General features: G+C 46.6%; 1 protein-coding gene across 1 annotated transcript; it reads right to left on the bottom strand.

The window, feature by feature from the left end:
• Nucleotides 1–2,446: 2,446 nt before the first annotated feature.
• Nucleotides 2,447–5,191, bottom strand: FAM170B (family with sequence similarity 170 member B). The gene is made up of 2 exons (XM_059172619.1): nt 4,968–5,191; nt 2,447–3,644 (listed from the first exon to the last, which is right to left on the bottom strand). Exons 1-2 carry the CDS (start codon nt 5,077–5,079, stop codon nt 2,893–2,895), a joined length of 864 nt encoding a protein of 287 aa, XP_059028602.1. The 5' UTR covers nt 5,080–5,191; the 3' UTR covers nt 2,447–2,892.
• Nucleotides 5,192–17,358: the final 12,167 nt, after the last annotated feature.

The following is a 17,358-nucleotide window of genomic DNA, read 5'->3' as shown; positions in this document are numbered from 1 at the left end:
GTCCTACTTGACCTTACTGTCCATATGAGTGCAACAGAGAACACAATAATGTCCTTGTCAAGGGCACATTTCTTGATATCTATTCAGGATGCAGCCCCCTCTCACCTGTTTCACTGTTCTAGGATTTCCCCATTTTTCTTGCATTCTGTCTCCTCCTTTCTACTGATTCATTCTCATTAGCATGTAAACTTGCTCCCTTCCCTATCTTCATCTTTTTAATTTCCTTTTGTACAGCTACAGCCATGGTTGCTTCCCCTTTTAAACAAACCTTGCCAACAGAGTTGTCTTATGCTTGTTCCCTGTGGTTGGCCTCATGTCCACTATTGGCCTGTGCTCATCTGGCCTCTGCCCCACTCAGCCTGAGACTGCTCCCATCAAAGCCATCAGAAACCTCCACATGCCAGATGAAATGAAAAATGTCTCATCCTCAGCTCACTCCCATATTCTCCCACATTTGACACTGCTCATCCCTCCTCGAAATAATCTTAGTTTTGTTGACCTTGAAGAAAACTCCTAAGAAAAGCAGCCCCCATGCCATTTCTCTTTCCTTCTCAGGCCACACTCTTTCAGTATAACTCCACCCAGCTCCCTACTTAACCTCAGCCATCCACTGTTGTGGTTTTAAATATGGTACCATCATGTGCTGTTAGCTTTCTAATTTGTTTCTAATCCAGACTGATCTTCTGAGTTCTAAATCATACACCACTTACCACTCAACATTTGTACTTGGATGTGTCATTCGCATTTAGAATTGACCTAGTCCTAATTGACTTCAACCTCCACCATCCTCGACATGTACATCCACATGCAGACACTTGTACTCATGTACATACATACACACACACACACACACTCACACACTCACACATGCACTTTCACACACACACACACACACAGCCAACTTTCCTCTAAAGTTTCCCATATCTGGTAGTGTACCACCACCTACCATTTACTACTGCTAGGAACCTGCAAGTCTACCTTGACAAACCCACTTCCCCCACCCCACATCCACCCATCCCCAAGTCCCCAAATAGGCCTTGAATACATCCATGCACTCCCTCATGGCTTGTGACAAGCCTTAGGCAAGCATTACATTGTCCCTTGTCTGGACTTCTCCAAGAGCCTCTTAAGCTATCTCCCTACTTATTCTTTTAACTGTACCAGTCCATATTTCACATACAACCAGAATGAGTTTGAAATATGAACCAGATTATGCTCTCTTTTTAAAACCATCTGCAAATAGGCCTACACTAAGACAGCATGATTGGGCAAATCCTCTTTGAAAAAGTAACAAAACAAACCTCCAAGATGAGCAAGGGGTCATCCAAAAGAGTGACAGAGAAGGATTTGCACTCCACTTAGAGGAGAGAGTAAGTGCAAAGGCCCTGAGGTATGAGAGCTTGGAGCACAGTGAGTGAAACAGCGAATGCTATAAAATGGTGATGGAGAAGTTAGTAAAGTTGGGCCATAGAGGGCCTTGGAGGTCATAAAACGAGTACTTCCATAGTTATTTCTAAATATGTATATATGGAGTCTGTTTTTGCCCACCAGCCATAAGCTCCATAGGAAATCATGCATGCCTATTCACCAGTTTTTTTGCATGCCCAGTACAGTGTCTGGCACATAGCAGGTACTAAATCTTTATGGAGCACATGAGGGGAGAAATGTCTCCAGCATTCCAACCAGACTGAGTCACTGGCAATTGACCAAAGATCTTGTGCCATTCCCTGTTCTAAGATCCACATTCTCGTCCAGCTCAGTGATTATCCACCAAGCAGTGATTTTGCCCTCCAGGGAATGTTTGTTAATATCCAGGACATTTTTGATTGTCACAATTGTAGGGAAGAGGATGCCACTGGCATCTGGTGGGTGGAAGCCAGGGATGCTGTCCAACATCCTACAATGGAGAGGGCAGCCCTCCCTGACACAAAGACAATTATTCATCCCAAAATGTCAATAGCACCAAGACTGAGAAGGCCTGGTCTTACTAATTCTACCTGTCCTCCAAGCCTTTATGAACATTGCCTCTTTTGGAAAGTCTTCCTTCCTCATCAACCAATGTGAGGGTTTTTTTGGGGGGCGGGGCCTCCACTGAGATCACCAAACCTATTTTATGTGATTCAGTCCCTTGCCTTGTAATTGCCTACTCTATCTGCCTCTCACTAGAAGGCTGGGCTGTATGTTTCATTAGCCTAATCTACAGTGAGCCTTCCATGTATTTTCTTGAATGAATGCAGCCCCCTGAGCTGGGGACACATAGCAGGGTGCAAACGAATTTTGCAACAACATTTTAAAACATAAGGTTGACCTATGTGAACTCACAGCTAGCAGGACTTACCCAGACCCCATCTCTACCTCTGGGAACCTGCCTGTCTCCAGGTATCTGTGCTGGTGTGTAACCTACAGAAATGGCAACTTCCTGCGGCTCCAACCTAATAGCATGGTTCACTCCTTTAGACATGGCCTTAAATTCTGAGTTACTCAAGTTTAATCCCACTAAAATAAGACATAACTAGGGCATATGGCGGGTTCCTAACAATGAAAAATATAGGGCTGACGCTTCATCTGCAGTTGGCTCTCCTGTGAGTCATGACCTGCTTGATTTACCAACAAAAATAGAAATCCCTGTAGCCACAGGCTTGCGGGCTTCAGATCTCGTGCCCGTGGTCAGAAACATTTGAAGCCCACGTTTTTGGATTCAGGTTTGAAATGGACTCTGGTTGAAATGCTGTGCCCTTTGGAGGGGATCTTCCCCTTCCCTTGTCATGGCCGCCCAGTTCTAGCTCCTGCTGGCTTTCATCCCCCGGCACCTGTAGTTCCGGTCCTGCTGACAGGGGAAGGAGCAACCGAGGTGCCGGAGGTGAGGGCAGGACTGGGCCCATCACCTCCAGCTCACTCCTTCTGCTGCCGCAAGGGAAGCACCCTGGCATGCGGCCTGGAACATTCACTGCCTTCCGAAGGGCTCTGTTCCTCCTCCTCCAGCTGTTGCTCCTGAACTTGGCCCCGGGCCCGCCTTCTCTCCAGCATCTCCTCGAAAAAGATCTGGCAGCTGAAGCCCTCCTGGATGCCATACTGGGCGTGCTTGAGCAGAGCCTCCAACGTGGGGAAGACCCGACAGCAGGCCACGCAGCGCAGCCCATAGTTCGTGGTGACCAGCCAGTCTGGGGTGTCCCGCAGCTCCTGCAGGCAGCACTCGAGGGACCCCAGCAGCTCTGGGTCATCCTCCTCTGGGCAGCAGTTGTTCTTGCTGGCTTCCAGTTCCCAGCGCAGGTCGGTGTTGGAAGCCATCTCGAAGGAGGAGCCTTTCCTCCTCTGCCTCTTGATGAACTCAGCTTCATGGATGCGGGGTTTCCTGCTGACAGGCTCGAAGCCCGTCTCGGTCTCCCAGGCCACAGCCACGCCCTGCACGGTCTGCACGTGGGTGTAGAAGGCGCACACGCTCTGCTGGGCGGCATCCTCGTCATCGTATGCGCAGGAGTAACAAGACTGGTACTGGGAGTAGGACTGGTACTCGGAGGAGGACTGGGAGGACAGAGAGCTGCTCCAGCTTAGCATTGCCCGAGCCTTGTTGGCCAAGTAGACGTCATCCTCATGGGGAACGGCTGGTCCAGGCCGTGGAGATGTCTGCTCTCTCTTTATGGCCCCTGCAAGTGGAAGGACATTTTCATCAGTGCCCCCTGCAAGGATCAGTACTGAAACCCCCTTTCAGGACTCTGAAAGGGCGCAGGCTCCAAGGCCTTGCGCAGGTGCCTTCTGCTCCTGTGGCTGTTTCCTTCTAAGATGGGGATGGCAATGCTTACCTCGTGGGGTAATGATGAGGATCAAACAATGTATGAATGAGATCACCAAAAACAACTAAACCCCCAAAGACCATCTACTGGTGAATGGACCAATAGTGGTACATCCATACCAGGCAAGCCTATCCACTGGTAAAAAGTATGATCCCCTGATACTGACAAAACGTGGAAGAATTTCTAATGCATATGCTAAATGGAAGCCCCGGGACAGAAAGCCCATACAGTGTAGGACTCTACCTAGATGACATTCCAGAAAAGGTAAAACTACAGGGAGAGAGGAGAGATCAGGAGTTACCAGGAGCTGGGGGTGGGTGAGTAGATGGGATGTAGATGCAGGGTAACTGATTTCAAATGGTCACTAGGGAGCCTTTGGGGATGGTGAAAATATTCCATATCGTGATCATGCTGGTGCTTACCCAAATGTATACTTACCAAAGTTCTGCAAATTGTGTACTGAAAACCGATAATATTTCTGTTTAAATATGAATATTTAAATTTAAATATAAACTCAAGCAAACCAATCTCAAAAACCATGCATGGGACATCATTTGGACAAGGCCTTCCAGCCCCACAATACCCTTTGGCATTTGTGACGTGTCTCCGTCTTACAGAGGGAGCATCTCTCCCTCTCCTTGAACATTCACTGTACCCCATCACCATCTAAGAGTTTTGCCATGTTTTAACTCCATTAATATTGAAAAAAAAAAAAAGAAAGAAAGAAATCACCTTGTTGTAATTCCCATTTGACAGATTAGGAAACTGAGGCAAAAAGAGCTTAGCTGACTGATGAGCTGGTATTATCCTTAGGTGCTACCCACGGTCACTTCATTGTGGTCTTCAAATTGATGCTCTAGATTAACTTTACTCAATTTATTATAAAGGACTTCTTTATATTATTCTGAAATCATGGGATTCACATGCCAGTTCTGTTTGTCCAATGTACATGAATATATATAATGATGAACATTTTACAGTTTCATCCTCATACCTTCTGAAATCCCCTCAAGTACTCACAATGGCCTCAAGCATACCCACCACCCATTTTTATGGCCAATACAACACTTTTGTAACAGCACTGAGGGGTGACCCCGTGCCCACTCCTCATCCTCTGGGGCCTCCTTCCCAGGGGTCACAGCTGGCAGCACCCTTCCACCCTTTCTTGGGACCTACCTGACCAGCACACTTCCGTGCCCTCTTCCATAGACTCCGGGCTGGCCAGGCTGAGACTGGTGCCATCTGTGGGTGACTGTTCTACCCTGTGCTCCGTGAAGTGGCGTTTCATGATTGGACACCAGCACCCAGGGGACTCAGTGCTCCAGCTCTTTGGTGAAAGATGGCTTGGGCTGTGCTGAAGCCCTCCACTGGTCCCAGCCCAAGTGGCTGCTGGGCTCCCTGCTGTCACTAGGATGCTGGCTTTATTCTGTGACCTCATCAATGACACTGGCCTGTTCTGTGACCTATGGCAAAGACTGAGACCCCACCTGGAGCCCAGGAGAGGCTTCTTATCAGGATCTCATTTCCCCATGGGGAACTTTCCTGTCTTGTTTATTGTCAGGGACGAAAACACAGAACACACACACACACACACACCTATAAACACTTGTACACACATAGACACACAAACATCTAAACATACCCCACAAAGACATTTATACATATATAAACACACATACCCTCACACTGACACATAATCACTCAGACACACATACATTCAAACATACATAAATACACACATTTAAACACAGAGACACATACATACACATTCATACACACACAAACACACATACAAATTCATATACACATTTACCTAACAACCCACATATGTTCACGCATGCATACACTCTAACTCACACCACATTCACTTAACTACACACATGCTCCCACACTGTCATCACCCAGTATCAAAATAGGCTGACCTGATATTGAGGAAACAGCAGATGACTGAACATCTTACCTCCTCCCCAGTGTCACACCCCTGCCTCATTTAGACCTCTTGGCCCTCCATGGCCTAAGTCCCCAGGTGCCAGGAACAGCCTACCTCAGGGCCTTTGCACTTGCCCTTCTACCAGGTACACCTTGCTCTAAGTTCTGGTGGCTCAATCTCTCAGTACAGTCTGCTGAAACAGCATCTGTCCACCCATCTTTCCCCCTTACCCTGCTTTTGTTTTTGCCCTCAAGCAATTTTATGTTGTGCACACATGCACAATGGGCTTATCTGTATTCATCTCTCTTCTTAAAGGTAAGCTCCATGAGGAAGAGAGTCCATTCAGTTTTCCTCTGTCACACCCCTAACATCTAGAATAATGCTTGACACATGAACAAGCATTCTAGAAATAATCATCAAATCAGTGAATGACTAAACAATACATTGGAGCTCCTGAGGGTATTTGTCAAGGGCACGCCTACCTAGCAGATCTGCCTTCTCTCTGCATCTCGGTTTTCTGCTGCCCTGAGGCAAGATGGTTCTCACCCCATGACTTTGGGTCCCCTCCATTCTCCACCTGCAAAAACCTCAGTCCAGACACAGTCACTCTGGCACATCTTCCCGCCTGCCCCCTCTCTCTGCTCCTGGAGGTCCTTATGTTGGAATGTACTTTCTCCAAAATACTTCTCTCCAATTCCCTCTCATCTCTGCTCAGGGTCACCACCTCTATTCCTCTGCATCCGCAAATCTAAATAGCTCGAAAAGGTAATGATTGGAAATAATCCCTATAATTCCAAAGTAACCCCCACACCACCCACACAGCACCTAGGAAAATATTCTCCTCTCTAGAACAAAAGGCCACTGCATGAAGGAGAACAGCACAGAGCTTTACAGAGTGATGAGAAGTCACACTTACACCTACAAAGAGACAATGTTCCCTGGTGGAAAGAGGAAATACAGTGATCGTGTTCTCTCTTACCAAATAAATCCAGAGGCTGGCCTTATAAAAATAAGGGGGTATCACGCAAAAAATAAGTACATCAATGGAAGAAAAAAGTAGTCCAGAAAAAGATCACATTATATATTTGAATTTTCGTAAGATTTTATTTATTTATTAAAGAGAGAGAGAGAGCACATGCATGAGCCAGGGAAGGGGCAGAAAGAGAGGGAGAGAATCTCCTGCAGACTCCTGCTGAGCTTGGAGCCCAACCGGGTACTTGATCCCATGACCCTGAGATCATGACCTGAGCCGAAATCAAGAGTCAGACACTTAACCAACTGGGCCACCCAAGTGCCCCTATATATTTACACTTAAGAGATAAAAACAATAAAATCTAGGAGAAAAAGAAGACTCAGTGAGTAAGTGATGCTGAAAATTTTTATTCACTATTTTTTCTTTAAGCCACCACTGGCCTTACCTCATATAAAACTACTAGGGATATTTTCATAAGATGCTGGGGTTGTGTTTTAATTAAAAGTGTATAGAAAGAAACTATAAGTTAACACCCTAATTATAGGCTGGTTTTTCTGAACCTAAATGATATCAATCATCACAAGCATCGGGAATCCTTGTCATCTTTTCTTAACTTCATCCTTAAAAAACCCTCATTGTTTCAATTTGCATTTCTCTGCTTTTTAGTGAAACTGCCATGAGCAGCTCAGTGAGGGAAATGAACAAGCAATTCCCAGGAGAAGGAATGCAGATGGCTGAGAAACAGATGAGATGTTCAGCCCAACTCGACCTAACTATAATGAGGAAACTACAAATTAAAAACACATGATGTGCAGTGTATTGCGTTTGCCCCTAAGACAAGCAAGAATGAAAAAGACTGACAGTTCTCCGGGAGCGTGAGGGGGTAAGGAAGTGAACACTTATACTCTCCTGCTAACAGTGTACCTGCCTTTCTTCAAGGCAACTGGAGAGCACCCATGCAATTAAAAGTGGGTGTGTTCTTTCACCCGGTCATCTCTTTCCTGGGAAACGTTCACATTTTGTGCTATGGGCATGAAATCACACCTGGAGAAATATTTATTGCCGTCTAATTTATAAGAGAAAAAGAAAAAGGAAACATTTCAAAGATCCATCAAAAGAAAAAGCCGTTATATAAATTACACCATAACCAAACTGTGGAATACTATGCTATAGTAAAAAAATACAGATCTGTATCTACTAATAAGTGAATTCACGTGAATTGCAAAAAGGAAAAATGCAAGGGAATTCCACTTAAGTAACTGAAAATTAAACACGCACCCCCTCCCACAAAAGCCCTAAACCAAGTCTTAGTTATCTATGCATGCAAAGGAATAGAGGACATCTGAAGATCATCCCCTGCCCTTGGGAACGGTGGTGACCTTGGAAAAGGGAGAGAGAGTAGATGGGGCTGTAAGAGATTATATTTTCCAGAGATGGCCACATTGGTGTATCTCCCATCCCACATGCTCTTCTTACAACGTGAGTGAAGTCGACACTGCTGCATGGAGAGAGGCTCTCTGTCTTCCAGAAGCCAGGTGGACTTTGTAGCTGCCTCCACCAATAGAAGGCAGGGAGCAATGCTTCCAGACTTTCAAGACTGTGCCATAAAAGACCATAGGGATTCCTCCTGGTTCTCTCTCTCGATCTCCCTGTTTCTCTTTCTACATCCCTTTGGACTCAGCCACCATGTTGTGAAGAACCCCAGGCCCCACGGAGTTGCTCCAACCAGCAGCCCTGGCAAAGGTCCCAGCCAACCAGCAAATGCGCAAGTGAATGAGCCTTCGGATGCCTCTGCCATTGAGCTTTTAGAATCTTCCAGCTGGGTCCCCACACATCTCAGAGCAGAGAATAGCCATCCCCTCCAAATCCAGCCATCAGCCCTGCCTGAATTCCTTGCCCTCAGAAACAGTGAGCGTAATAAGAGCTCCATTTTTTATGAGGTTTGGGGCAATTTGTTATGGGGCCCTGATAATTCAACAGACTTTTGATCTTACCCGTAATGTTTAAATATGTTCTAGTTCAGCAGCTCATTGACCAGCATCTATTGCATAGTGTGCTGTCCTGGGGGACCCCGATGGTTCCCCCAAAGACAACTTAGGAGTCTTTCTCCTGCCACCCACCATCCATTCACCGGTTTGTTGACTCCCAGGTTTCACATACAACAGTTTCAGAGTTGTATGTAGTTGCTTCACTAACGACCTCAGAGTGTTTGTGGAGGGTTGCTTTTCTCTTTAGCTCTTACTTTTTCTACTCAAAACAGTAATATCCAAGGTCACATGAGTCAGCTCCTTTATTCCACCAGAATCTCCGTAAGCCCCTATTAGTCTTCCCAATGACCCCGGCAGACGGGCATTATTAACCCTACTTTCCAGAGGGAGGTTGAAGCTCAGAGGGGTTAGGCGAGGCACGGGCAGGGCAGGAGGGATGAGCTGGAAGCCCGACTGCTTTGCCTTGCTGCTCTAATGCCCGTTTCCTACCAGGCCACTCCCCAGCAGGTGGCTTAGAGCAAAGCCCCACCAGAGGTGTGCAGATAGCCTTCACCCCATGTGGCCTCTGGGTTGCTTCTGCCCACGAGAAGGCCCTCTTTCCGAGCCCCTCCCCTTGCTCCACGCAGATAGTTAGCTCAGTAAGGCGGCCCATACAGGGGTCCTGCCCTACCCCAGGGAAAAGAAGGGAAGAATGGTTAAGGCCCAGGCCCGCCCAGCCCACTGCATCCCAGGCCCTGAAGTTTTCCAGCTGGTTCTCCAGCCTCGCCAAGAACTTCCGTGCTCCACGGTCAGAGCCAGGAGACTTGGTGCACAAAACCCCAAAAGGACCAACACAGCATTTTCGTGGAGCTCTGAGTCCCGGCCAACTCATTTCACACATTGCATGTCAGCCCTAAACCTCATCAAGAAGGCCCAGAGTGTTTTCCAGCCTTAACTTTTCTTCCAAGACCTCCTCTTCCCAGCCTCTGGTTTTCTCAGCCGGGAAGCAGCTGACAGGAAGCAGCCCAGCCGCAGGCACGGCAGGAAGCGGAGACGCCCCTTCTCCCCTCCCTTCCCCTCTAACTCCTGAGGTTGGCTCATGCCACAGTCTCCGCGACAGGGAGAGTCCACTGGTTCACCCCAGAGCTCCTTGAGCCTCCAGAAACTGCCTGTCCGCCGGGCCAGGGTGCCAGGCAGGCGGGCACGGCATCAGACCTGACATTTCTGTGGCCCAGCAGATAGAGCAAATGTTTTCAGCAGACAACACTCTTCTCCTCATGCTAGAAAATAGGGCCCCTCGAGGCAGGACCCACCCCCTTACCGCTGCCCCGCAAAGCACTCCTCTGATCAGACTTAACAACCAGAGGGAGGGAGAAAACCGGGGAGACCCCCCACCCCGTCGCAGATGCTGCTGCCGGCCAGGGTGGGCTCCCAAGTGGGGAGTTTCTCCTGGGGAAGGCCAATCCCCAGGAATTATTGACGACCTCCGCCCTGTGCCAACGTTACAGAGAAAGTGCCAGAAGATAGCTGACCCTTTGAGGATTCGAGTAAGGAAGTACTATCTTTTGAGTTCATTTTCTCTTGTTTCTTGTAACTATTTAAAAAGAAGTGAGTCAGTGGACCACATAAGGAAAAACTCAGCCACAGAGAAATGTAATACGAAGAACTCTTCCTCAGGCTCCTCAGGCAAGTGGGGAAGGGAGTTTCGAATTTTTTTTTTTTTTTCCCCTGTCAGCCTTAATGACAGGCCTCTGCTTCCCCCTGGTTTGTTTGGAGCTGTCTCAGGGTTTTGACTTTAACCTCAGGCCACCCACACAAATAGCCTAGGCCTTCTCTGTCATCAGAGAGCAGGGAGGGGGACACGCTTCAGGCTGGGTCCTCGGGCAGGTCCGTGGCAGTGCTCCAAGCCCCAGAGCCCTCCCTTCCTCCCTGTCTAGCTCTAGCTCCATGGGATCTCGAATATTCAACAAGATTTCTGGATGCAGAAGTGTCTTCTTCCAACATATGCTTCTTTGGAAGGGTGATATCAGCTAGTAGGAAGGACAACGCAGCTGGAGGCCATGTACATGATGACCCAGGAGCTCTAGGATCCTGGCAGCTGGCCACTCCTCATGCATGTTCTTAGACAGCTACGCTGGGAGCTCTGGGGAAAAGGTTGGATCCTCTCTCTCTCTTTGTCCAAAATATGCTGGCCATAGGCCTCCCTGGACACAGCTCTCAGGCACTAGTTGCTAATTCTTACGGAATGAACCTTCTGGAAGCATGGCTCCACCTTAGAAGGTGAGATCCCAGGACCCCAAAGGTCAACAATGCGTCCCCATGACTTCTAAGTGTGCTGGGCTTACCCCCATGCAGCCTGCAGCTCAAGTCCAAGGCATTTGCAATCCCCACTGGCAAGCAGACTATATGATCACAGATAACTGGGATGCTTTATTCCCATGCCCACAATTAGAAAAGGTTTATTGCAGATCCTCATCTTCAGACTGGCTTCTTCCCCTCCTGTCCTTTTAGAGAAAGGGTCTCTTTTGTGAGATAATATAGTTGCTTAATGGATGGGAAAGATATCCCAGGAGAGGCCAGTCACTGTCCCTTTCCCAACATTCCCTCCCAAACCCCACAGCTGATCCCAGGCCCCTCAGGAATGATTTCTGGAAAGACCAGGTTAGGCTACATGTAAGTCCTATGGGAAATTTCCCCAGAAGGAAACCTGAGGCTAAGACTTAGGGGCCCGAATACGAGGCTGTGTGTTGAACCACCCCAGTTGGCTGCCAGCTGGACCCTATAGGGCAGTGAGTCTGGCTCCAGCCCCTTCCACATCGGGGTGGGGAGCTTTTAGTTTCACCTTTCTCGCCCTTCCTAATAAATATTTATTAGGATATTAGGAATATCCTAATAAAATATTTATTCCTAAATATTTTACTCTTTTTGATGTTATGTAAATGCATCTGTTTTCTTAATAGCTTTTTCAGATTGTTCCTTACTGTTGTAGTGAAATACAACTTTTTAAAAATTCAACTTTGCTTATATTTATTAATTCTAAAGTTTTTTGTGAACTCTTTAGGATTTTCTACACATAAGATCATGTCACCTGCAAATACAGTTTTGCTTTTTCCCTTTCAATCTGGATGCCTTTTATTTCTTTCTTTTTCCAAATAGCCCTGGCAAGAATTTCCATCTACACTGAATCAAAGTGCTGAAAGCCAGCATTCTTCTCTCGCTCCTTATCTTCACGGAAAGCGGTCAGCCTTTTCCCATTGACAATGCTGTTAGCTGTGGGCTTTTATAAATGGTCTTTTTCACGTTGAAGAAGTTCCCTTTGAATCCTAGTTTGTTGAATGCTTTTATAATGAAAGGATGCTGACTTTTGTCCAATGCTTTTTCTGTACCAAATGTCGTCATTCCATGGGGTGTTTTCCCTTCATTCTATCAATGTGCTATGTTACCTTCTTGGACTTTCAAAATATCGAACGACACTTTGCATTCCTGTGATTCTATCTGGCTCTACTCCCATGAGGAGGTCTGGTTCTTAGGGACCCCAGCTCCATGTGACCATCGTGCTGAGGTTGGGAAAATGGGAGGAGTTCACGGTCGGGAGAATTGGCTGCAGGGGCCCAGAACCGGGCTCCAGCACTCCCACAGTGCGCGGGGAATGGACAGAAGGTGGCTGGAGACGTGCTTCTTGCGTCTGACCCCCTGGTCACCTGAACCAGCAGGCCCCTGGGCACTCTGGGCACCCTCTCCTGGGGGAGAGGGGAAGAAAAGCCTTTCAGGGTCATTGAGAAGAGGATCAGCTTTACTAGGCTCACTTCTCAAGGAAAAGACAACTGTCCTCAGAAGCCATCCCATGTGCGTCTGGGCTACAAGAAATTCAACAACTCTGATCAAGATCAGAGACCAGCAGGTAGGACTTATTTATTACTTACAGAAGAAGCCTCCAAGCATCTGCATTATTATTTAAATTTTGATTTATAGTTTTAAAACTATTCCCCAAAACTTGAAGACAACCCAGCAAATTTATTATGATTTCATTGGCTACAATACCTAATAGACTGTTTACATATAGCATGGACTCACAGGCAGTGGTACATTATAGATGCTGAAATATCACTGTTCAGACCAAAAAAATTTTTTATGTTGTTTATCTGCTTTAGGGAAAGAGGTATGAAGGCTCATACTTGAGCCACAAAGTATACGCAAATGCAAGTGGATGTATTAGAAAATTCCAGGTCGCGAACATTAGTCATGTGATAAGGAGCAGGCGCCCTGTAGGACTCAACGCCCAACACACAACAAATTAAACTGATCACAATAAAGCCCAACTAAGATAATTAAAAGGCAAGAACAGCAGCAATTGAAAATTGATCTCTCAAGACCTCACTGATGAGGTTCTGGAAACAAAGCATGCTTCCCCCAAATTGCCAGCTTTCTCTCTGCACGAGACACGTGCAGGGGGAGCTTGGCTGCACTCATGAGAGCTGGGGAGATGTCTTAGCAGAATCCCAAATCTCAGTCCTTGCAACACTGAACTAACACTGGACTATTTTATATATAAATGCCAAAACCAAAATAACTCAGATTACCAGTGAGTGTCGCCCTCCGTCAAATGGACAAGATGAAGTCGGCATAACCACGCATTGTTCCTGCATAAAGTTGAAAAAGTGACTTGTATTTTTCACGAGTTCATGGACAAAATGGACATCCAGTGGTGTGCCAAGGTCAGCCACTTCTGGGTGCCAGTTGTTAACTTTTCCAAGAACTTTTTGCAAGCCAGTTGTTAAACAAAGTCCTTATCAAAATTAAATTCATACAAACTGACAATTAAATAAATTATATTAAACACAAAATTATTAAATACTTAAAATTCATCAATTCCTAATTATTTTACTAAATTTTAGGACACAGTGGCAGCTTGTAGGAAGGCATGGAGGAAGTAGTTACTAGGCAGTAATTGAAGAAGGCTAAAATCAAGGCCTCTCCTCCCCCGCCCCCCCACCCCTCCTCAGCTGTGAGTGGGTTATCATTTATTTTCATACCACAGTGGGGTAGGAGGGGGCTCCTGCAAGCAACTGGTGGAACCCACAGTCCTGGCTGTGAAGACAAGACCTTGCTAGGCAACTTTCCCCCAGTCATCTAACTTTCTACACTATAACTTTCCAGAACTTTCTACACTATAGGCTATATCTTTTTTTTTAATTTTAAAAAATTTTAAATTCTCTATTTTAAAATTGTTTACTGAAATACAGTTGACATGCAATATATTCTTTTCAGGTGTGCGACATAATGATTCAATAACTATATGCATTACACAATATTCACCATAACTGGTGTAGTTACTATCTGCAACCATACAAAGCTACTACAATTACTGATTATATTCCCTATACTGTATTTTTCATCCACTTTATTTATTTTAGAACTGGAACTCTGTACCTCTGAAGCCTCTTCACCTATTTTGCCCATCCCCTGACTCCCTCTTGTCTGGAAACCACCAGTTTGTCCTCCGGTCTGTTACAGCATTATTTACAATAGCCAAGATATGAAAGCAACCTAAGGGTCCATTAATGTGTAAAGAAGATGTGATTTTATATATATATATACATATATATGTATATATATGTATATATATATATATATGAATACTATTCAGCCATAAAAAAGAGATCTTGCCGTTCAAGATGGACAACATGGATAGACCTGGAAGGTATTATGGTAAGTGAAAAAAGACAGAAAAAGATAAATACCATATGATTTCACTTTATGTGGAATCTAAAAATAAATAAGCAAATGAAAACCGGAAATACACTCATATATAGATATGGGTTGTATCTTAATCCTTCAGGGAAGGGCTCAAGGTTCCCCCCACCTGCATGTGGGTCACAATTTAGAAAGGGCTGTCCCAGGCATCATTTTATGATTCTCACAGCAACCCAGGAACGGGGCAGAAGAGTATTCTTTCCCTTCTAATAGATGAAGAAGCCAAGCTTCAGATCAGTACGGGAGGTGTTCTGGGTTCACACAGCCTGTGGCTCAGGAACCTAGCTTTCTCGGCTAGATTAGCTACATGTGACGGGAACATTTTATTTAGAAAAGGGGGAGGAGGAGGAGGAGGGGCAGGAGTGAAATAAATACAAAGTCCAGAACTGATAGACTCTGGTAGAAAAATAAATGAAACCAGCTTTCTGGCAATACGTAGCAACAACCTGAAGCTTGTGATACCATCTGGCTCGGCAACCCTGCCTTTAGGGATGTATCCTGAAGGAGGGATAGGCCCGAGATGTTGCTAGTCCGTTTTTACCGCAGTGTCATTTACATGCATAAGCTCCAAACGGACCTGTGTCCCAAGCCAGGAGTTTGGGCTAACCTGATTGGGTGGTATCAGCTTCCACCTGGGAATTTGTTAGAACTACAAATTCTAGGGCTTGGCTCCAGTGTGGGCCAGCAACCTGTGTCTAAATAAGTCCTCGCTGTGATTGCTTTGGATGCCTAACAAAGTTAGAGATTCCCTGGGTTAAATAAATTATGGGACAACTAAATGAAGAAATACAATGCCATTCATGAAGAAAGCAGAGTATGTTCACAGTGTAGGAAGTAAAAAAATATACCATAGAATACTCGTTAGGTAAAACACGGTCTACATCTATCTCCATGCTCACACACATGTAAGGTCGGGAATCACACATGCCAAAATGTGAGTAACATTTATACTTGGAAAGAGGGTTCCCCTATCCTTTTGTTTATTTTTTAATTTCTGTGCAATAAACATGTAATAAAACAAGCAACTGCTTACTTTTACTTTTATTTAAGTACTCACGAAATAAAAATAAAATAAAATACAGACCCACAAGCAAGAATTTGCAAAATGCCACGCCTGCTACCCATCCATCCCTCGGATTCTCCACAGCAGGGCCAGTGGGCCCATCCTGGGGACCGGGAACAGCACCCGCCTCTGGGTCCCAGGCAGGATTTGGCTCAATGGGTGCAGCCAACAGGACTGGGATGAAGAGCCAAACACTATCCCTGTCTGCACAGGGTTAAAACAAACTGGCTAGAGAGAGGCCTCGTGGGAAAGACATGACATTTGTTTGCAAGGAAACATAAACAGGGATAAATGAAGACAGAAATGTGGTTCAGTGCGAGCCTGATCAAAGCCAGCTGGGCAAGCAGCTACAAGGAAGAAAGCCTGCAGGCTGGGAGGCTCCCGGGACCAGCCTGGGGGAGGGCAGGAGCCCCTCTAGCTCCAGGGGCTGCCCAAGGGATCAGGGCCTGGAACACAGACACAGGCAGGGAAAGTTGGGTGTGATGGGCTTCGGGCACTTTGGGACCCGAATTAGCCAGTTCCAGTTGCCCAGAGGAGGAAAGGAAGTTCCATCCAGATTTCTGTCTTCTCCAGCCGAAGGTCATCAACCAGAAAAGCGTCGGCCATCTATTGCCAAGTGTGTGCCAGGCACAGAGCAGGGCATTTCATTCTGACATTTACTCTTTATGGTGGTCCTGGAGGAGGCACCGCTGCCGCGGCTGCCACGACCACCCCGCCCCCACCCCACTCCCGTTTTCCAGTGTGACTTGCCCAAGGTCAAATAGCTGTGGAGCTGCCAAGCAGACATCTGAACCAGGGCCCACATCCATCTGCAGAGCGCAGGCTTTCCCCATGACGGCAAGCCGGGCTGTCTGTCATCAGTGCCCCTGGCGCCCTCCCTGGGCCCTTCCCATGGTCCACCCTACCCCTCTGGACACGGGACTGGGGCTGGCCCTGGCCTGACCCCAGCCTCAGCTCAAGGCCTCAGCAGTCCTTCACTCCTGAGCACCTGAGCCCTTAACGGCACTGGTGTGAGCCTTGGACTTGGCATCATTTCCACCCTGTAAAGGCTAAGGCAGCCTTACAACACTGCATTAAAATTGTGCCAGGCAAGCGCTAAGCACATATTATAAATTATCATTAATTTAAAGAGACATTTCCCTTTGGGAGACAAAGTGCCTCGCTGATCTCACGAACAACAGCTGAGGCTTAGAAGTGACACCATACTGAAGTTTTCTCTCTTGGCCTTGGCCTGAAATACGAACTTTGGTTGTTTGCCCTCATTCCTCTTAGAACACAGACTCGGGCGTCCCACTCAGAACTGGGGAGACAGTGGAGGGGTCCCTTTCGAGGCCCAGGTGGGGTCTGAGAGAGCAACCAGCCCGGCATGCAGGCTCCAGGTATGAGCCACCTCTGTCTGTCCCTCCTCCCCTTCCTCACTGTCCCTTCCCTCACCCAGGTGAGTCATTACCACCTTCATGTAGGAAGCCACTGAAACAGGGTGATGACCCCACCCGAAGCCAGGTCCTGCCCATCCTGGCTAGCATCCTTCTTCCTTTTTCTTCTTCTTTTTTTTTAATTCAAGTGTAATTGACATACAGTGTTATATTGGTTTCTGGTGTACAGTATAATGATGCGACACTTCCATACCTTTCTCAGGGCTCGTCGAGATAAGTGCGCTTTTAATCCCCTTTATCTGTTTCATCCCATCTTTCTTTATAGGACATCAGGGGCTTTTCATGGCAAAACTTCGGAAAATTTGTTTTTAGACATTGTGTCCCCTCTAAAAAGTTTCACCCATGGAAAATCTTCTCTGTCTTCCAGAACAAATCCCCTTCCTGCTGTCCTGCTCTTCTGCCCACCCCCTCTCTGGAGAAGTAGAGTCAGCCCCCTCAACCAGG

This window comes from Mustela lutreola, chromosome 4 (assembly GCF_030435805.1).
Source record: "Mustela lutreola isolate mMusLut2 chromosome 4, mMusLut2.pri, whole genome shotgun sequence".
Classification (NCBI taxonomy): domain Eukaryota; kingdom Metazoa; phylum Chordata; class Mammalia; order Carnivora; family Mustelidae; genus Mustela; species Mustela lutreola.
This window is presented reverse-complemented; position numbering and strand designations above follow the sequence as displayed.